Source organism: Oratosquilla oratoria, chromosome 1, assembly GCF_046742065.1.
Source record: "Oratosquilla oratoria isolate Oo_2021 chromosome 1, ASM4674206v1, whole genome shotgun sequence".
NCBI classification, from domain to species: Eukaryota; Metazoa; Arthropoda; class Malacostraca; order Stomatopoda; family Squillidae; genus Oratosquilla; species Oratosquilla oratoria.
In genome coordinates, this window is record NC_134777.1 from 82,934,542 (window position 1) to 82,957,041 (window position 22,500).

At 37.9% G+C, this 22,500-nt stretch overlaps 1 protein-coding gene across 1 annotated transcript in view; it reads right to left on the bottom strand.

The window, feature by feature from the left end:
* Positions 1–16,519: 16,519 nt before the first annotated feature.
* The window catches only part of LOC143018322 (low-density lipoprotein receptor-like), a 39,157-nt gene continuing 33,176 nt past the window's right edge, over positions 16,520–22,500 (bottom strand). The window contains exon 4 of the mRNA XM_076173703.1: positions 16,520–16,760. Coding sequence (XP_076029818.1) covers positions 16,729–16,760 — 32 coding nt within the window. The 3' untranslated portion in view covers positions 16,520–16,728. The remainder of the gene's footprint in view (positions 16,761–22,500) is intronic.

Consider the following 22,500-nt stretch of genomic DNA (forward strand, 5'->3'; position numbering starts at 1 on the left):
CACAAACGCGCGTGCACACACACACACACACACACACACACACACACACACACACACACACACACACACGATGGCGCAGTGGTAGTGTTCCCGGCTACCACTACGGTAGTCCGGTTTCAAATCCCGCCCAGGGCTGAAATAATATCAGTAACGTTGCGCTGCGAGTTGTTACTCTAACTCTCGTGGGAGGGGAGTTGGGTGTGTGTATGCGTGTAAGGTTGTGAGAAACTGATTCTCACTGCTTTGGACACACTAGCATAGCGTGGGTGGCCCCTACTCGAGAGGACCAAAACCATAACATAATTAAATTGTGCTAAGGTAAAGCCTTTCTAAAAGCATTTCTGAAAGCCCTTATCGGAGGACTAAGTACATCAATGACACCGGTGACCCCTTCCTGCAATATGATTGGCCAAATGTGTTTTAGTCTTTTGTCCATAGCTAATCATGTAAATCCTAAGATGAAAAGTACAGCCCTAGAGGGAGGTGCCTAGCACTACCGAGGTATCCTTAAGGTTTGGAGATAGAAGGAGAATAATCTTGAAGCAGCTGCTCCAAATATCAGATCGACTCAAAGGCAAATAGACCAATTTTGAACTCCCACAAACAATATACACACATTCTAACACTCTTAATAAAAAAAGAAACGTATACTGCTGGTTTGTTCTCTTACCCTAGTGACAACCTAAGTTCGCAACCTGCTAGGGTCATAGCCTCTCCTATACATATGATAATTGGAATTTGACTAAGTCAGATGATCTGAGGCATGAGTCTAAAAAAGAAAATAGTGAGTGACTAATCTTACGTAACAAAGACAGTTGTGAAAGGAAAGTGTAAAGTAAAAGCACAAAAGAAAGACGGCCCATAGAGACGACAACAGAGTGGTGAAAGGAAACCATAGAGGGCCACAGAGGTGGCAGCAGTGGGATATGATAGCATAAGAGTATATTTGGGTGTATTTCCTTTCATCTTAGCACATTTCAATTGTCTATATAGTCATATATATCTTTCTTCATAACTGGCCAAAAGTATTAAAGTTGTGCTTGTCTATAAGCTTTATCCCTTCCTGGATGTGAACTACAATCACTATCATGAAGTAACTTTAATACCTCTTGTACAAGAGCTTGTGGAATTACCAACTGATCTATTGGGCCCCTAGACATATCTTTCCCACTTACAGCTGATTTTCTACACAAAAGTTCATTAGTCAAACGAAATTCCTCTATCTTATACCTTTTTGGTAGTTTTGGAGGATTACCTACTGGGTTCATCAAATACTGTGCTACTTTTTCCCAAGTCTTATCTTTTCTTTGTTCCCTTATTATCATTTCCTCATCTAATGTTACTAGCTCATTTATAATACAGACGTAATTGCTCAACCCTATCGTTGGTTGGCTAATATTTCTAGATAGAGCATCTACTGCAACATTCTACCCGGAATATATTCAAATCTAAATTCATAGCACTGAAGTGTAGTAAACCACCTGGCTAATCTACCAATAAAATTCTTATGCATAAATGAGTTCTGAATAGGTGTATGATCAGTACACACTCTGATTGGATATCCCAGTATCACATCTCTAAAACTTTCTAATAAATGTATCACTGCTAAGGTTTCTCTTTCTGTTATAGAGTAGTTTCTCTCTGCACTATTACAAACTCTAGATATGTAAGCTACCGGTTTCAACTTTCCATTTCTCTCTTGGATCAGTATGCCTCCTAGCCCTACGTCAGACGCATCAGTACAAATAATGAATTCTTTATCATAATCAGGAAATATGAGAACTGCAGAACTAGTAAGTTTACCTTTCAACTTGTCAAAAGCTTGCTGTTGTGCAGATACCTACATGAACTTTGAATCTTTCCCCAACAAAGAATTTAATGGGCAACTGTAATGTTATTCCCCTAATACCCATGGCCAGCAAATAAAAAAAAAAAAAAAAAAAAAAAAAAAAACCTCTTCCTTCCCCCCCTACTTCTTTTCTCTCCCCATTCCCTCCTTTCCCCTTATTTAATCTTAAGCATATGTATCTGAACTTGTACTTGGAAAAGCTGTAATAAGCGAAACGTCGTACAAATAAAGGCTCCGTCCTCATATGGTGTTTAACTCGTCAGTCTTGTCGGCAGCTGCTACTTTCATGAAAAATATGAATACTATCTGGAGAAAGTATCGAGATTAATATCCAATTCCCGTATGTTATTATCAACATATTCCCTATACCCTTCTGGGTTTAGTGTTTCTTGAAAACTGATACACTTCATATCACATGTATCCTCCTCATCAAATTGTATCCTAACCTTCATCATATAATCTAAGTGGTTGAATGATACTTCCCTAGTTTCTAAGTGTAAGATCTTGTATTTATTTCCACCTGCAAAATCAATTACCCTATATGGACCTGAGTACCTCGGTGAAAGTTTGTTATAGGGTGAATGTAATTTGACCATGACTAAATCTCCTATTTTTAATTAATTTTTATATGCTATTTTGCGTTTTTGTTTTTCATCTCTTGTGTATACTCTTGCTTATGCTCTCTAACTCTTTGGTGTATAGTTTGAAATGTATGCATCCTATTTTTAGATATAATCATCTATATCATACATAGGTTTCTGCTCTGCAATCAAGATTTAGTGAGTGGATTGAGGATCCCAGGCGGGAGTCCTATGGTGTACCTAAGACAAGAACGTTGAAGAAAATCAAGAAAAATTAATTTTAATTTAATTCACCCATCTTATATAGAGTAATAGAACCTAACTAATTCAGATGATCGGAAGCAAAGAGTCTTCCTTCAGAAAATATTGTGAGTGACTAACATACATAAAGACAGTGATGAAAAGAAAGTTGAAAGTGAAAGGGGACCATAGAATGAAACAATAAACGGAGTAATAAACAGTAACAACAGAGGAAGTAAACAGTAGTGACGGCTAGGGACGGAACGAATGAAAAGAAAACACTTCAAAGAGACAGGACTAGTGCATCAAACTACAGGACTTAGTGCAAGATATGGCTACGATAACAAGACGAGGAACGAGGGGACGAGAGTCTACAACAACTATGAGGCAGTGAACAAAGACTGACGAAGGACGACGAGGTTGACGTACATGAAGGCAGTCGATTCAAATCGACTTTAAAAACACTGAAGGTATGACCACTAACACTAATGTATTAAGACACGAGGTTCATACCTCAAATGTCAATATTCCCAAATTCACAGGTGATGAAAACACCTTGGGAGTTAATAGGTTTCTTAGTTTGGTTGATACATTAATTGTAAGCAAAATTATAACAGATGGAAAAGGAAAATAGAACATTTAAAAGAGAATGTATATCCTGAGAAGGGTAGAGCTAGGCTTATAATAAATTTCCAGCAAATGGAAGATATCAACCAATATGAAGCTTATAAGAAGGCATTCATTAAACATTTTATGTCAAAGTGTGATCAGGATCCTATCAGGTCTTTGATTAGAATGATAAAGAAAGTAAAAACAAGTGAATCAGACACAGAATACTTAGCAAACCTAGAGAGATGGTCTAGGGACATGAATTCTATATTAAAAAATTCAGAGTGGATAGAAAGATCTAGTGACAAAATGAAAGCTTCTCAGGTAATAAAATTATTCACATTTGCATTGCTAGCAAACTGCTCTGACGAATTAACGGCAGAGAAGCTGTATAAAGATCTCAAGGTAACTATGAATTTAGGGAGGTAGGTTATCTTCTTCAAGGGTAGATTGAATCTAAGGCAATTAGTCCATATGTGATGATAGTGGGACAACAGAAAGAAACTAGGAACTCTTGAAGTGATTATAGAAATAGAGGATCTGAACAAAGAATTAAAAGCACTTCAAGGAATGTTAAAATTCAATGTTGCAATTGTAATATCTGGGGGTTTATTATGGAATTATTTGTAGAAATTGTATATATCAGGGTCATGATGAATATAATTGTAGAAACCCATCTTTCTGCATGTATTATAAAATGAAATGCCAAAGAACACATGAATGTAGAAATTTTCGTATGCACCCCGAAACAAGAAGAAAGCCCCCACAGAAAACTCCAACATCAAAGATAGTTGTAAACTGACTATAGCAATTGGAAGGACTTCTGTAGGACCTCTCATTGCTGGTAGAGTGTTCAATAAATCTATTCAAATATTTTTTGATACAGGATCTGTAGTTAATGTTATAACTAGTACAGTTTTAAACCAATTGAAACCGGGACTGAAAATCTTGGAATAAATCCATTACTCATTGCAAGGAGTAACTGGAAATCAGTTAAAAACATTAGGTAAGGTTGAATTAGAAGCATCTCATATGACAATTAGCATTTGCACATTCCAGTGATAGTTGTAGAAGAATCTGTTTTCCCAGGAGATTTACTGGTAGGATTTGCAACAATGAGAAAAGAGAACATGGACATATGTCCTGCTAAGTTAGGGATCTTAGTGAAATAACAGTTAATCCCGTTTTAAATCAACCAGACTTAAAGCCAGTGACAGGAATAAAAGAATCCATAGAAATAGATAAGAAAGATAACAATTATATTTTAGATAACGAGGCCGAGCGGTCCAGACCAACAGAAAGTAAAGTCACATATAGTGAACCCAACTCAGATGTTCAAGAAATCCTAGAAATTACTAATTCATCAACTACAAATGAAGCCTTGTAAATTGTGGATGGTGGCGTAATAACGTCGACATCATTACACTCCAGAGCAATTAACAGGGTAGTAGTGCAGTTGAAAGGAGTCACTGAAATTTTAACTATCCCAGAATCAATTAGATTAAAAGGTTTAAAATTGAAATTAGGGATTTATAAGTCAAATAAGAACATGGTAGAAATATTAGCATTTATTACTTTGAATAAAGACATAGTCTCAAGAAAAGGTACACAAATAGGATGTTTTCAAGTGTTTACAAAACCCATTAAGATTTTAAATGAGAGCACTGAGGAGGTGGAACTACCAATTTCATCAATCTGTTCAGCTCAGGAAGAAAGAGTTGGTAAAGAAATACAAGAATCATCTAGAACCTACTAACTGCCCTGAGTTGTATGAAAGCTTAGCTGCTTTGCTCTTGAAGCACAATAAAGCAATTGCTCTGCCGGGGGACGCCCTAGGAAAAACAACTGTTTTAAAACATCAGATAAAATTAAAACCAGGGACTCAACCTCTCTATATACCTGCCTACAGAGTACCACATTCTAAACTAGCCCTTGTAGATAAACTGATCACTGAAATATTATCGCAGGATATTATTGAACATAATAAAAGTAAGTGAAACTTCCCTCTGATTCTGGTGCCAAAATCAGATGGCACCAAACACCCAGTTATTGATTATAAGGAATTGAATAAGCATAACATACGTGACCGATTACCATTACCCGTGATAGTGGACATTCTTAGAAGTTTGGGAACTGAGAATAGGTATTTTAGCACTATATATATAAAATCTGCTTTTTGGCAAATAGAGTTGCATGAAGACTCAAGAGAATTCACAGCATTCTATACTCCAACGGGACACTATGAGTTCAAACGAATCCCATTTCAAGAAATACAGGCGTATGTCAAAAGCGAAAATCCCGATATGATAGGAATAACTGAGACATGGTTAAATGGTACAGAGTTCGAAGCGGGATTTAAACACTTTCATCAGGATAGAAACCACAAGAAAGGTGGGGATGTTCTATTGTACGTTAAAAACAATGTTCATGCTTGTGTTTTAGAGAAAGTGAAACAGGATGCATATGATAGTTTGTGGGTTGAGTTAACCCAAACAAATGGACAAAAAATGAATATAGGTGTAATATATAGGCCAAAGACATTATCATTAGCAGACGACAAACTGTTATTTCAAGAACTGTCTTGTTTCTGCAACAGGGATTTATTGATAATGGGTGATTTCAATTTTACTGACATTGATTGGATGGCCCTTGAACATGGCCATATAGGTAATCGCTTGATTGATTTTCTTGGTGACAATTACTTAATTCAGCATGTAAAAGAGCCCACAAGATATGGAAACTTACTCGATCTTTTGATCACTAGCCGCGAAAGCATGGTAACTGATGTAGAAGTCGGTGAATCTGTTGCAAATAGCGATCACAACTTAGTTAGATTCAAACTCCTAAACAATTTTAGAATAGATACTTGTGTTTCTAAAATACCCGATTTCAGTAAAGCTCAGTTCATAGGACTACGTCAGGAGCTTCAGCTTACAGATTGGGAGGCAAAATTAAACGAAAGACCTGTAGATCAGATGTGGGAAATATTTGAAAATACGCTCACTAAGATGATTCAAACTTACATTCCTTTTAAGGACAGACGTCCCCCAAATCAGGCTCGCCCAAAGTGGCTCGACAAAGAAACTGAAAAAAGTATTGCTAAAAAGAGACAGGCTTATAAGAAATATAAGTGCTCGGGTGCATCTAATGACTATGAAAATTATGTATCAATACAGAGATATTTAAAAAAGACAATAAGAAAAAGAAAACGACAATACGAAATGAACATCGCTGATAAATCCAAAGATAATCCCAAAGAATTCTATAGTTACATTACAGATAAAAAGGTTGTTAGGAATCACATTGGTCCACTATTATCTGCTGACGGTCAACTTGAATATTCAAATGAAGGAATGTGTAATATCTTAAACAATTATTTTAGCTCGGTATTCGTAAACGAAACACCTCAAAGTGAATTCCAAACTTAAGCCTCACTACAGTAAATATAACAAAAGAAAAAATTAAAAGGTGTATAGACAAACTCAAAGTTAATAAAACACCAGGGCCTGACGGTTGGCATCCAAGAATCTTAAAGGAAATGAAAAATGAGATTGTTGTTCCATTAGAAATTATTTTCAAGAAATCCATCATATCCGGAGATGTCCCAAGAGAATGGAAGCCAGCTAACGTTACTCCCATATTCAAAAAAGGTGACAAAAAGAAACCAAATAACTATAGGCCTATAAGTTTGACTTCAATCATAGGAAAAATAATGGAAACTATCATCAGAGATGCTATCGAACAGCATTTAGAAAGTAACCGTTTGATAAATGATAGCCAGCATGGTTTCAGACGGAAACGTTCTTGCGTGACTAAGTTACTCGAATTCTACAACACAGTTATCTCGAATTATGACAAAAGAAACAATATAGATTTAATATATCTAGACTTTGCAAAAGCTTTTGATACCGTCCCCCACGAAAGACTACTTACTAAATTAGCTTTGCATGGAATAAGTGGTAGCCTATTAGGTTGGACTAATAATTGGTTAAATGGTCGAAAACAGAGAGTTGTTTTAAATGGAAAACTTCTGGATGGAAAAGTGTTGCAAGTGGAGTTCCTCAGGGTTCCGTTCTTGGGCCACTTCTATTCATAGTATATATAAATGATATAGACCATGGACTAAAATCTACTCTCTCCAAATTTGCTGATGATACAAAACTGTGCGGAGTGGCAAATGATCACTCAAACCAATTAAATATTCAAGTAGATTTAGATAAATTACAGCAATGGTCTGAAAAGTGGCTAATGAAATTTAACACAAGTAAATGCAAGGTAATGCACATAGGTAAAAATAACAGTAAGTACGATTACAAGTTATTTGGTAATTCGTTAAGAAAAGTGGATAGTGAAAAAGATCTCGGCGTAATTATCAGTAACGACCTCAAATTATCCAAGCAGTGTATTTCAGCCTCTGAGAAAGCAAGTAAGATTCTGGGACTGATTGCGCGATCTTTTGATTTCAAAAGTCCATCACTCATTAACAAGCTATATAAATCGTTAGTTCGTCCACATTCGGAATATGCTGTTTCCGTATGGTCACCGAATCTCATTAAAGACATTGACAGACTGGAAAAAGTACAACGGCGAGCCACAAAACTGATTCCAAATATAAAAAATAAATCATACGAAAATCAACTAAAACACATGAATCTGTTTTCCCTAAAAAAGCGTAGACTGAGAGGTGACTTGATACAGGTCTTTAAGATTTTAAAGGGAATTGACAACATCAAAAGTGACAAAATTTCACATTGAATGAGAATCAGACAAGAAACAATGGTCTCAAACTGTCCGGAAATAGATTCAATTTGGAAGTAGGTAGAAACAACTTTGCCAACCGTGTAGTAAATGAATGGAATAAACTTCCTGCACAGGTAGTGCAATGTAGTTCAGTTCAAAGCTTTAAGAATCATTTAGATAAATACCTAAATTAGATGCTGTAATGATTATAATTTATCTTATATTATTTGTTTTTGTTTTGTTATAATTTGTCTGTCTGATTTTCATTTATTATTAGTTATATGTCAATTTATTATTACTTACTATTTACCTGTTTTTTATTATTTAACTATACCTATGCATTTATTTATGTATTTTATTTGTTATTTACATTATTATAGTTTTTATTTATTGTTTTACTATTAATATGATTTTTTTCGCATCCGACCTAGATATGGATTAAAAGGTCTCCTGTCGGCATGCTCCGCCTTTGTAATCCTTTGTAATCCTTTGAAGACTCACGAGAATTCACAGCATTCTATACTCCAACGGGACACTATGAGTTCAAACGAATCCCATTTGGGTTATGTAATAGCTCATTAACTTACATGAGATTAATGGATACAGTTCTAGATGGGCTGTTAGTAAACACTGCCAGTGTATTTCTAGATGATATTTTAATAGTTTCCCAAAACAGCGGCTGAGCACTTTGAGAACTTCGATTTGATATTCTCAAGACTAGTTGAAGCAGGATTGAAAGTGAAACTTGAAAAATTTAAGTTCTTGCAGGACAGTGTTATTTATTTGGGACATAAGATAGAAAGGCATGGACACAGTACAGTAAATTCAAAGGCTGAAGCAGTAAAGAATTTTCCAGTTCTAAACAATGCAGGAAAAGTTAAAAAAAAAAAAAAAAAAAATCTTGGGATTGATAGGATATTATATGAAATTTATCTAAGGATATGCGGACATAGCCAATCCATTAAGCTCTTTGTTGAGGTAAGACTCAAAATTCATGAGGGGACCTGTACAACAACAAGCTTTTGACAAGTTGAAAGATAAACTTACGAGTTCTCCAGTTTTAATATTTCCAGACTATGATAAAGAGATCATTCCATGTACTGATGGGTCTGACATAGGGCTAGGAGGCATACTGATCCAAGAGAGATATGGTACTTTGAAACCAATAGCTTACACATCTAGACTTTGTAATAGTGCAGAGAGAAACTACTCTAACAGAAAGAGAAACTTTAGCAGTGATATATTCACTAGAAAGTTTTGGAGATATGGACTGATCGTACAGTTATTCAGAACTTATTTAAGCATAAGGATCTTAGGGGCAGACTAGTAATATGGTTCGCTATACTTCAGTGCTATGAGGTTAGGTTTGAATATATTCCGGGTAGAAAGAATGTTGCAGTACATGCACTTTCTAGAGACATTAGCCAACCAACAACAGGGTTGATCAATTTTGTTTGTAGTATAGATGAGCTAGTAACCTTAGATGAGGAAATTATAATAATGGAACAGAGGGATGATAAGACATGTGACTCATTAGGCCAATATTTGATGAACCCAAGAGGAAATCCTCCAGAACTACCAATATGGTTTGCTAGTGTATAGAAAAAAAGTTGTAAGTGGGAAAGATGTTTCTAGAGGTCCAGTGAATCAGTTGGTAATACCACAAACTCTTGTTCAAGAGGTATTGAATTTACATCATGATAGTGATTGTAGTTCACATCCACGAAAGGATAAAACTTATAGACAAGCACAACTTAAATACTTTTTGCCAGTTATGAAGAAATATATATATGATTATATAGAATTTTTTTTGAAATGTGCTAAGATGAAAGGAAATACACCAAAACCTGTTCCTATGTTATCGTATCCCATTCCGCAGAAACCTTGGGAAAGAGTTCATATAGATACATTGGAGTTACCTATGTCTGAGAATGGATATAAATTTGTATTTGCTGCCATTGATTATTTTTCAAGATTTTGTACTTTATAACCCATTCCAAATAAGAAATCTGAAACAATTGCTTCAGTAATCTATGATCAGACAATCTGTAATGTGACTACACCTATGATCTTAGTTTCAGATAATGGAACTGAATTTAATAACAAAATCTTGGAAGAATTATGTAGATTATCTAAGATCCAGTAGATCAATATTTTAGTGAATCATCCACAAAGTAATGGAGTTGTAGAGAGTATAATAAGGTAGGATAATTCCTCATAGTATAACTTGGGATACTTGGATTCCTTGTGTTAAATGTACTCTGAACAACCAAATTAACATAGCAACAGGTGAAACACCGCATTTTTTTGGGGTGTGGGGGGGGGGGGTGAATTCCTCATTTGCATCTGGTAGCTGCTGAATTTCTCGAGATTTTCCTCTCCATCATTGATTCTTCAGGGTGCGGGTTGCCCTTTGAACTGCGGCTTTGTACTTCTTGTAAGACTCTCATTTAGTGGTAGACTTTTGATCATTCTGTGAGATGATGAAAGCTTTCCGTTTTTGATCGATCAGTTCGTGCGTGATCGTTAATGTTCCGAGCGCCTACCGAATGCTCTCAGATTTTTTGGTCCAACGAAGAGCGAAAAAGAAGAAAAGTAAGACACCAAATTTCAACCCGCATAGCGTTCATGTCACAATGCTCGTACGAACGCGATTTTTTGGTCCAACGAAGAATGAAGAAGAAGAAAAGTAAGACACCAAATTTCAGCCCGTATAGCGCTCACGTCACAATGTTCGTGCGCGTGCTTCGCGCGAAACCCAAAGAACTTATTCACAAACCCTCACTGCCTGAAAGAAAAACCCAAAGAACCTAATCAGAAATCCTTAAGGCGTGAGTGAAAATCCCAAAGAATCCAATCAGAAGCTATCACGCATCGAAGGAATAAAATGTGTTGAAAACTGAGCACTTGTCGGCTGTTCCCGGTCACAATGAAATCTAAAAGATATTTCAATAAAAGTTAGTGTTGCACACAGTGCTAAAATGAAATGTAGTCACACCATTTCTCATTGTTGTTACATATAGTTTATCTCTAAACTCCTTTTAGAGTTCTCCTAGGAAGATGTATATTTTCTTTGTATCATTATAAATGTCATTGTATTATGAGTCTATTTTCACATTGTTAATGAACTCTATATTTCATTATGATGTATTCCAGGTTCATAAGATTTCTATGAGAAGAAAGTCACTAGGACATTTTTAATGAGTGTGTTTGAATTGATGTGAAGAATTCGGTGCCTTGTGTTGTCGATCTTGGTGTTGACAAATTTAGTGTCACTGAGAAGGCTCAGCCCGAATGTAGTGCTGGTCTGACTAGTAAAAAGAAATATATATGAAAAAGAATATAATATGTTGATAATAATATAAATAATAATAATAGTAATAAAATGAAATGCGTATATAGATAAATAGATAAACAAATGAGTGAATAGATGAGTGAATGAATAAATAAACAAATAGATGAACAATTGGATGAATAGATAAATGAATAAACAAATGCATAAATAAATAGACATAAATAAAAGGCTACTGAATACATCATGCGTGCAGCGCCCGCTTTTTTAATGCCAGAGGATTTCATCACAGAACCGGCGTGCGCACATGTTTACAATACAAACTCATATGAAAACATATTTATTGTAGTTTAGCATCTGATTAAATCAATGGGTGCTTGCAATTAAGTTTGTCCTGAAAAGAACGTGCCTAAAGTCGTGTCTTTAATTCGTATTTCATTAAAATGAATATGCTAAATAAGAGCAGTTGCAGTGATAGGTCTTCGCGCGATAGTGAATAAGCAATGGCATTTATTTCTTCCAGATTTTTGCGCCGTGTGCACCATCTTTCGTGCACACGGCGTTAAAGATTTTGAAGGGTTAAAGATTTTGTCACAGTGATGTCCTCTACGGATTTAATTCTCATTTTGTCCAGACAATTGTATTCGTCTGTGGGGTTATATAAACGCAATGAGGTGGTCAAGATTGTCGAATTATCACTTCGTTTGCCGAATGATGCGTCTGCTCACGGCCTAAGACTTTCAGTTTATTTCTTTAGTACGACTATAAGCCTCTATGAATGTTATTTTATCTGGGACCAGGCTTTTTTATTCAGCTGAGGGGGCGTTAATGTAGATAAGATATTGAGATTGTTTCGGTTAACTCCTGTGCTACGTTGTCGTGGTAGTTGATAGTATCACCAGATTCAAAATATTCAATTCACTCAGTCTATGTATCGCACTTATTAGCCGAACCTTTACGAACAGCGTCTGTAATTCAGCGGCCCTATGTTTCATATTTGCTTATCATGATGTATTCAAAATTTGTTAGTCTACAAAATTTACATTATTAGAAAACGATATTGTTATACTTTTTATGTAACGTTTACTATGCCAATGTTTCAGTCGATAAGATGTGCGTGTACACTCACGTAAATCAGGCATGTATTCTGCATGATTTCGCTTTTGTAGATTAGAAAACAATCTGGGAACTTTCTGCACTTTGTTGATTTTCTTGATTATCTCCTGAATGTAGATTTCACTTGTCGAGGCACATCTGATTTACGAGTATATTGTAGAAACAACTGCACTCACCACTGATAAGACGGCTATTCATGATAGATCTTTTGTAATAAAGTTAGCTCAATTTTGGTGATGATGGTAGACCATAACATATATTTCACTCATTCTACAATCGTTCATTGACTGGATGCAAGGGCCAATTTTGAGGCATTTCTAAGCCTATTTTGTGGTATAGCAACCGTTAGAATTAATCAATTTTCCCCGTGAATTTGAAAATATATGAAATTGTTGAAAATCCTGACTTTTTTACTAATCTGGAGACATGGTTTTTGTATGGATGTTTGATTTTTAAGTAAATTTAGACTAAAACTCATATATATATAATTTCAGCATTTAATTTCATATTTCATATTTACAGAAACCTGTTAATGATGATGGGCAATATTGAACAGTACAAAAGGAAGGCCAGCACAGAAACTCGATCCAAATCCAGTATACTATCCACAAGATACTTCACAATGGCATTAAGCAAGGAGCTACGAGGACGCACTGTTGATATCTCAGAACCTCCACCTGCAGTCCGCAAGCAAGCATCAAGTCGGCCGTCCAACAGATCTCTCACTGAAACCTTCCTGGTCGGATACCCTTCAGCTTGCATCAGTGGTTCAACAGAAAATGATTCCAGTACTTCCTTTATCTCCAAAGTTTACCAGAAAACACGGAAATTCATGGTTCAAGACCTCGTCTATGAAACGGTTGAAGCTATCATCCTATTCTGGCAGATGGCTAGGATCAAGATGATGACCAGACAGAACTGCATGAAGCTCTTCGTGAAACTCCATGACAAATACAGAGCATTGATGAAAAAAAAAAGGAAGAGCAAGTGGCCCTGGAGAAAAGAGCAGTGCATTTATCTTAGAATTGGGCAGCCTGTTTGACATAGGAGCTCCAGATGCTGCCCAGGATATTATAGAGAGCAACAGACTGTTATCCAGCGAGAAGAAAGATGAGGACCTCAGGTTCTACCAGGACTAGACGACTGAGAGGAAAGGTCGTATGTCAGGTCATGACAAAATCTTTGAGACAAAATCCCAGCAACAAGTAGGCCGGACTGAGAGGCAACTCTAGAGGTAAGAACAAGGTAATCATACTTTCATACTTTTACTAATCATACTTCTGAATACCACAACAAGTTGGAAGCTTTACATGTTTTCCACATTGTATTATTTTGCAGTTTTACGTGTTTACCACATTGTATTATTTTGCAGCTGCAGCAGAACAGGAGGCAGTTACTCACGTGAATGACATAACCTGGGGTGATTCCAGTGACAGTGACGCTACATCCAGTAAAAGTGGAGCACACAGGGGAGCTGCCAAACTGCTTGAGGAAAACCTGACAACTAAGGTATTTTACCTGGCGTGTAGACACCACATCCAGGAAGTACTAGTTGGAGCAGTCTGGGAAAATTTGTTTGGCAAGGTGAAGAGTCTACAGAATTCCTGGTTCAGACAGTTCAAGGATGTGTAGGGGAAACTGACAACAGATATCCCTAAAACCCTTATGATCAAAAGCAATGGCTCAGGGAAAATAAGAGGGATTGTGAGGAAATATTTCATTACAATCTCACATCTGAGAAGCCACGGAGTTGACTACAAGGAAATGGCTGAGGCACACCTCCCCGTAGGATTCACTGGAGTCGACCATGCGCCATTCACCAGGCCAAATGGATGGCCAGGAACTTGTATTCCATGGAGATTCTGATTAATTATTTGTGACCAGCTTGAGTATGATGAAGAGATTGTTGCAAAGCTGGAACGACTCGACATCTTCCTGGCGCTGTCCTACACACAAATGTGGATGATATCAACACCCTCTACGGATGCTCCTGTGAATGATCTCCAGTTCATGCAGGACATATTGAGGTACAAGAAATCAGACCCAGAGGTTAATGAAGAAGTTCTTCAGAAGATGGAAAATCACAAGTGGTACTTGACACAGGAGGCCGTGCCATTAGTGCTTTTCAGCAGCAGGTTGAATGGCAAGCAGAAACAGGATATTGCTGTTCGGCTGCATGCCACTCAGGAGCCAGACAGATTCAGAAGGGGGAAACCTGTGTTTTAGAAGGCGACAGTCAAGACCACACTAGTAGATCTCATTGGTCCGGAATCCCACCTTCTGTTAGACATCCTCAGCGTTGGACCTGACTGGCTCCTGGATCGGGTTGAATCATGGCCACAGTAAGACTACAAGAAAACCTTGGAATATGTGAGTAACTTTGGAGTAGTGAATGATATCGCTGAGTGTGGAGTTAAGATAATGAGTGATTTTGCATATGTCATCAACACAGATACCAAGCAGAAGGAATATCACCTCCATGCTGTGGAATACAACAGACGGGGTTTTGAAAGCTTCAAGAAGCAAACACTTAACAAATGACTGTGTAACATAATTTTGATACATATGATTATGATCATTTTGGTAAAATTACACTTTCCACTTTGTATGATATATGTTAAATCTATTGAACTTTTATTATTTTTTGTAAATATTATAACCAACATGCCATTTTTTGTACAATGTTAATCAGATTGTACAAGTTCAAAAGAGCATTAATTTTTTTATTTATTTGATAACTATTTTGTTGCTCTATGTTGCTCCATACAAAAGTTATGTCCCCAGGTTAGTAAAAAAAACTCAACGATTTCGTATCTACTAAAAGTCACGGGGAAAATTCGTCAATTATAACGGTTGATATATGTAGAGTAGAGCCTGCTCATTCATTTGGCACCTAATTTGTTGTTCTGTTTTGGATAGATAAAAAATTATACCAAAAAATATGCTTAGAGATGCCTCAAAATTGGCCCTTTTGGTAAAATAGATAGTAAAATAATTTAGATTTCACACGGCAATGCTTCCATACATCCTAGATAAAAATATATGAAATTCTTTGCTTTTTCAGGTCAAAAACATTGGAAAAAATACAGTAACGTATGAAAATATGAAAAAGTTGGTTGTTGAACATGTCTAAATAGTATACAGCACGGACTGTGTTTTGTGTGAAAAACTCAATGAGACGGGAAATGACCAATTTATCCTAGTGTACAATAAATAGTGAAATGGTGATATATCTGTCAGATGATTGATAGAAGAGTTGTCTCTGGCTGAGATTTTATATCAAGATAGCTTCTATTTTTTACTCTAAGATTGTGGCATACATGTGGTTTATATTGTAGAACATAGCTGCACTCACCACTGATAAGACGGCCATTCATGATAGTTCTTTTGTAATAAAGTTAGCTTAATTTTGGTGATGATGTAGACCATAACATATATTTCACTCATTCTACAATCGTTCATTGACTGGATGCAAACGCCGCAGTAGCACCTAGCTTCACTAACCTTTTTCCATGGCAAGCTCCTTGGCAGACATTGAAAGATAGCACGAAAATACCTCATGTCACTATGTTTATACTTGGACTAGATTATAATTCCCATATCATTACAGAGAAGCCTATATGACACCAATGTAGGGGTGTCTAGTGAGGGCAAATTTTGTTTAGAATATGTGTAAATTGTCTAGTATATATTTGGGGTTTGGTTTGATTTATTTTTACATTAGTTTGTATAATCTTCTTATGAATGTAAACCAACATTATTTCTAATCTCAGAGATATCCCTGTAGATTAACACAAGATTAACACAAAAAGAGTGATCAAGAACTAATATTTGTTTCGGTGTTCTCGCTAAGAATAGGATGCTGGCCTCAGCTGAACTAAATTGTTCGGAATTGGCCAGAATTAAATCTGTAAAGGACGTCAACATGACAAAGGGACTGATGTACCCTTAATCTCTTCAACATTCATTTTTGCCTTCAGCTAAATAAGATCTGTAAAAATTTTCATCGTAGCTTCCTGGTTCCCCACTCTTGGTATGAGCCCCCTAAATCAAAGAGACGCCGTCTTAAAAGAATGTTAAGGAAAGAAAATGTGACTGGAGTCATGTTTATTATACATGAAGCTTCATGTGTATAATTCTCGCTTACGTACCTAAACGATATGACACATATACACATATATACCTAATTTCTTCTTACTCAAACTGACACCACAGCGCTTGCAAAACGGTATTCCTGAAGGTCCTTGTCGGCAAAAAAGTTAACCTTTGCCAATGTTAATGTCTGGTATTCATTTATCTCTTCAGTGTGCTAGGGTTGTTTCTCCTGAAGAACCTAAAATATGAAAATAATAATAGTCATGAAAACATTGACTGTAGTTTGACCAAAATAATGTCTTTCGCGTGGGGTGGGGATGATTGACTGTAAGTACACAGGTTCCAATCTCCATAACAAGGGAAAGATGGTTTAACACAAAGCTGGTTTATCCCAATCTCTTTTCCATACAGCGAGCCCCTCTGCAATTACTCATCCACGAATCAGATGAAAAATACATTTTAATTACGAGTTTATGCAATTGAATTTTAGAATTGAACTGTATCACATTCAAATGGCAAAATGTTTCTACCTACTTCTAGCTAAATCTACGTTCCATCTAGAGATTGTTACTGGTTAATATGAAAATATTTTCATTTTTTATGTTATTGATTCCATTTAAAATCTTAAAGGATTTTATTAAGTACCCCTGAGTCTCCACTTTTTTCCTTTAGAGAGAACAGGGTCATAATATGTTTAGAGTGGTTTTTGTATGCTTTGTTTCTTACACCTAGTATGAATTTTGTGGGGCGACTCTGTACTCTCTCCAACTCCTCCGGTAACAGCATATTCTTGGTTCCTTCCGAATGACGGGTCATCCCTGCATCTCACCCACAGCACATCCACAGCAAGGCCACTTCATTTAATAGGCGATCTCCCCACCATTTTCCGTCCCCTCAAGCAGAAAAAGAGAATACAGGGATAAATCCCTTCCGGCTGCGTAAAAATCTCTTTCACACATACTCCCTCATCCTCCATCCTCCATCCCCCAGCCACCCCCTTCCATGCATCACAGCATCATCCATACACAACCCCTCTCCATTCACCCCTATCCTCTGTCTTCTCCCTTCCTTCACCAACAGACATTCCCTTCTTTCCCAAAGCCCCTTTTACCCCATCCATCCATCTCATCTTTGGTCGCCCCCTCATGTTCACCTCATCCACTTCTGCCTTCCACACATCTTTTAATAATCTTTCTTCACTCGTTCTTTCCATGTGTCCAAACCATCCCAATACTCTTTCATCAACCCTTTCTCCCAACTCCCTCTCCACCCCTGCTCTCCTCCTCCTCACCTCCTCGTTTCTCACTCTATCCAGCCTAGTAACCCCTACCATACTTCTCAGGAATTTCATCTCAAACAAATTTAAACTTTTCCTCTCTTCCTCTCTTATGTTCCATGTTTCTGGCCCCGATAGTGCTATCAGCACAAACACTCCTTTATACAATCTTCTCTTAGCATCGATTACCAAATATCTGTTTATCATTACATTTTTTAATCCCTCAAGGCATTTACTTGCTTCTCTCAATTTACACTCTACCTCCACCTCCACTCCTCCCTTCCCTGCCTCATTCGCACCCAAGTATCTAAAGCTATCCACTGTCTCCAGTCTTTCTCCATTAATATTCACTTCCAATTTGCTGCCATCCTCTCTCCTTGTAGGTCTCATCACCTTACTTTTACTCACTTCTTTCGCACACCTTCCCAAACTCTATCACTAACTTCCTTAATCCCTCCTCTGATCCTGCTACAAGCGCAGTGTCGTCAACAAACAACAACTGGCTTATCTCCCATTTTTCTCCATTTTCTTTAACCATTTCCAATCCCCGGCCCATTACCCTTCCGTTTACCTCTCGCATCACCCAATCCATGTATAAATTGAACAGCCAAGCGACATAACACATCCCTGGCGAAGTCCCATTTTCACCTCAAACCATTCACTGTTTCCATTTCATATTCTAACACAGGATCTACTGCATAAATACATACATATACCAAGGCTTTTTCTCCCTTACAAGGGAGGTAGCCAAAAAGAAAAAGGCATAAAACCATTCCCACCCATTCCATCCCTAAATACATTCCACTCACCTCCACCCTCCCTCTTATCTTAGCACCTCCCGGATGACGGGTCATCCCTGCACTTTGTCCACTGCCCTGGGTCAGAAGCAGTGTCGCAAGGCACAGCACATCCACAGCAAGGCCGCTTCATTAAATCGGCGACCCCCCTCTCCGTCCCCCCATGCATAAAAGGAGAAGACGGGGAGAAATCCCTTCGGGCTGCGTCAAATTTTGCTCACACATACTACCTCACCCCCCATTCCCCCACCCATTCCACCTCATGCATCACAACATCATCCATATACAACCATTCTCCATTCACCCCTGTCTTCTGTCCTCTCCCGTCCTTCCTCAAAAGACATTCCCCTCTTCCCCAAAGCCACCTTCAACCCATCCATTCATCTCATCCTAGGACGTCCCCTCATGTTCACTCCCTCCACATCTGCCTTCCATACCTCTTTTACTAGTCTTTCTTCACTCATTCTTTCCATGTGTCCAAACCATCCTAATACTCTTTCATCAGCCCTATCTCCCAACTCCCTTTCCACCCCTGTTCTTCTCCTCACCTCCTCATTTCTCACTCTATCCAGCCGAGTAACCCCCATCATACCTCTCAGACACCTCATCTCATTCAAACTCCTTCTCTCTTCCTCTCTTATGTTCCATGTTTCTGCCCCATACAATGTTGTTGGCACAATCACTCCTTCATACAGTCTCCTCTTCGCATCCATTCCCAAATATATATTCCTCATTACACTTTTTAATCCACCAATACATTTACTCGCTTCTCTCAATCTACATTCTACCTCCACCTTCACTTCACCTTTTCCTGCCACATTTGTACCTATGTATCTAAAACTATCCACTTCTTCCAGTCGCTCTCCCTTAATGCTCACTTCCAGTCTGCTGCCACTTTCACCCCTTGTACATCTCATCACCTTACTTTTACCAAAAACATCTTTTTATTACTTTCAAAATTTTCAGTCATACTCTTACCCCCTTTCCCATCTGCTCTCCTCTTTGCCTCCTTTACCTTGTGCTTTACTTCTCTTTTCTTTTCTTTGTACCTCTCATATGACTCCCTCGTCCTATTTTGTAACCAATCTGTGAAAGCTCGCTTCTTTTCTTCTACAACCTTCTTTATTTCCTCATCCCACCATTCACTACCCTTCCCTCTATTTCCTCCTGTCCTTCTTGTTCCACACACCATCTTTGCGCACTTTGTGACTCCCTCCTTGAACAATCCCCATTCCTCTCCACTCCTAGCTCTACTCTATCCTTCACTCCCTCCCACTCCTCTCTCAGCTTCTTCTTGTACTCCTTCTCCTTTTCCTTCTCATTTAAAGAGTTCACTCTAAGCACCTCCCTACCTTTTGTCCTTTTCCTCTTTCTCCATCTATCCTCCACTCTCAATTTACCTTCCACCAAAAAATGATCTGATATTCCCCCACCCTCTCCCCTTAGCACATGTACATCCTTAACTCTTCCTATTATACTCCTATCTACCACTACATAGTCCATTAACGCTCTATCTACCACCCTTCCATCCACCACCCTCTCCCATGTGTACTTATGCTTGACTTTGTTCCAAAACACTGTATTTGCTATCGTCAACTCTCTTTCTAGACACATTTCCACCATCAACTCTCCACTACGATTCTTTCCTGGAACTCCACATTTCCCAACCATTCCGTCAGTTGGTTTATTTCCTACCCTAGCATTAAGGTCTCCCAGTACTATTACATTGGCATTTCTCCCTAATCCCTCTATGCACTCATTTGAATGTATCCAAAAAGCCTCCCTTTCTTCCACACTCTTCTCGCTACCAGGCCCATATGCACTTACAAAAACCCACATATCTTTTCCCAGTTTCACCTTCATCCACATTATCCTTGACAAAACCTCCTTCCACTCCACTACACGTTTACCTATCTCTTCACTTACTAGTATATTCACCCCTTCTCTCCCTCGCCCTCTCTTCACTCCTGATAACCTCCCACTTACACTCCCAAACTTACACTCGCCCTTCCCTCTCAACTTAATTTCACTCAAAGCCAACACATCCATCTTTCTTCTCACAAACATATTACCTATCTCTTCCCTTTTACTCTCATCTTTACCACATCCACGCACATTAAAAGACCCAAACCTTAGGGTGCTGGTTGGAAAACTCCTAGACCCTCTTATGCCTTTACTTTTTTTAGGAATGTCCCCTGTGGGGCTACAGGGAGAAGGATGCCTGGTCCCAATTCCCGTCTCGCTTTTCTCGGCTCTTACGATCCAAGTGGAAATACTTGGTGGCAGTATTCTTTTGCCCCTACCACAGGGTAGGTAGGTGAAAAAGGAAATGAATATTCAGAGAAATTGTACAGGATAGTAACAAGGGGTTGGGGGAGAGCATAACGGAGGGCCAGTCGTCTTATAAAAGTGTCATCATTTCTCTATGAACAGAGCTTTCCTCTATCACAGATAAAATTATGTGTGGCTCTGGTCCGTAGGGGCGCCCCATATAGACCCTAAAGTATCAACTGCATGCTACTTTGCTATAATAACATGCAGCCTATACTCTTGTCCTTGTGGAACCTCGCTTGACGGGCATAATTCATACCCGAATTTTACTTGTAATGCGAAACACTCGTTAGCAAAGCAATTTCCCCATAGGAATCAATGTAAAATAAGTCCCATGCTTTTAAGAAAAAAAATGCCCAAAAATAATTTGTAATAATATCTAAAGTTTATTATTATTATTATTATTATTATTATTATTATTATTATTATTATTATTATTATTATTATTATTATTATTATTATTATTATTATTATTATTATTATCATTATTATTATTATAATTATCATCATCATTATTATTAACGCATAGAATAAAAAAAAAATACAGTAGATGAACCTGGGAAAGAATAAATCATTAGTAAAATAAAATAAGAATGTATATAAATACTTTTGGAAATAGAAGGTAGCTCTTGCCGCAAGGGAGACGGAGACAGGGGGAGGATTATTGAGGTGAAGGAGGGGAATCTTCCACCAAGGCAGATTCCTCTTCACTCACTGCTCTAATAGTCTCGACTGACTCACTAGCTTTAGATATTTTAGAAACATTGCCACAACTGGCACTTTCTTTAGAATCCTCTTTCATAAGAATGCTGTCTAGAGACATTTGTTTTTGTTTACGTTTCAAAAATTGGTAAAAATGCTACACAGCATTATTATTGAATAAATTTGTAGCCCACATAGCCACTGCCTCATTAGGGTGATACTTCTCAATATACGATGAAATAGTTTCCCATACTTTAAGCATCTTGTTGCACTGGAAGGTTGTTGCTCTGATGAGCTTGTTACCTCCTCCCCTGACGAAATCTCCTCCACAACTTTTTGCTGTGAAACAGAATGCAACTCCATAAACTCTGTGGTGATTAGCTCCTGTCCACAAGGTCGTCAATGTCATTGTTATCCACCTCCAGCCCCATGGTCTTGGCCAAAGACACAATCTCGTTGACTACAAGCTCCACAGGCACTGACTCAAACCTCTCAAAGTCGCATTCAATAACGCTGTCCGGCCAAAGCCTCTTCCAAGCCAAAATAAGGACTCTCTTGGTGACCCCCTCCCATGCCTTGTCGATCATCTTGAGGCATGCAACAGTGGAGGTGGTCCTTCCAAAACTCTCAGATAGTGAGATTGCTCCCCTCAGTCACCCCAAAACAACACTCGAACAATGCTTTAGTGTAGAGCTTCTTCAAAATTGAGACGATCAGCTGGTCCATGGGCTGCAGTAAAGGAGTGGTGTTGGGAGGCAGAAACTGGATTGATGAATTGAAATTCATCAAGAAGGTCACCTTATAGACCTAGAGGATGGGCAGGAACGTCGCTCATAGCAAGCAAGACACGAAGTGACAGATTCATCTAAAAC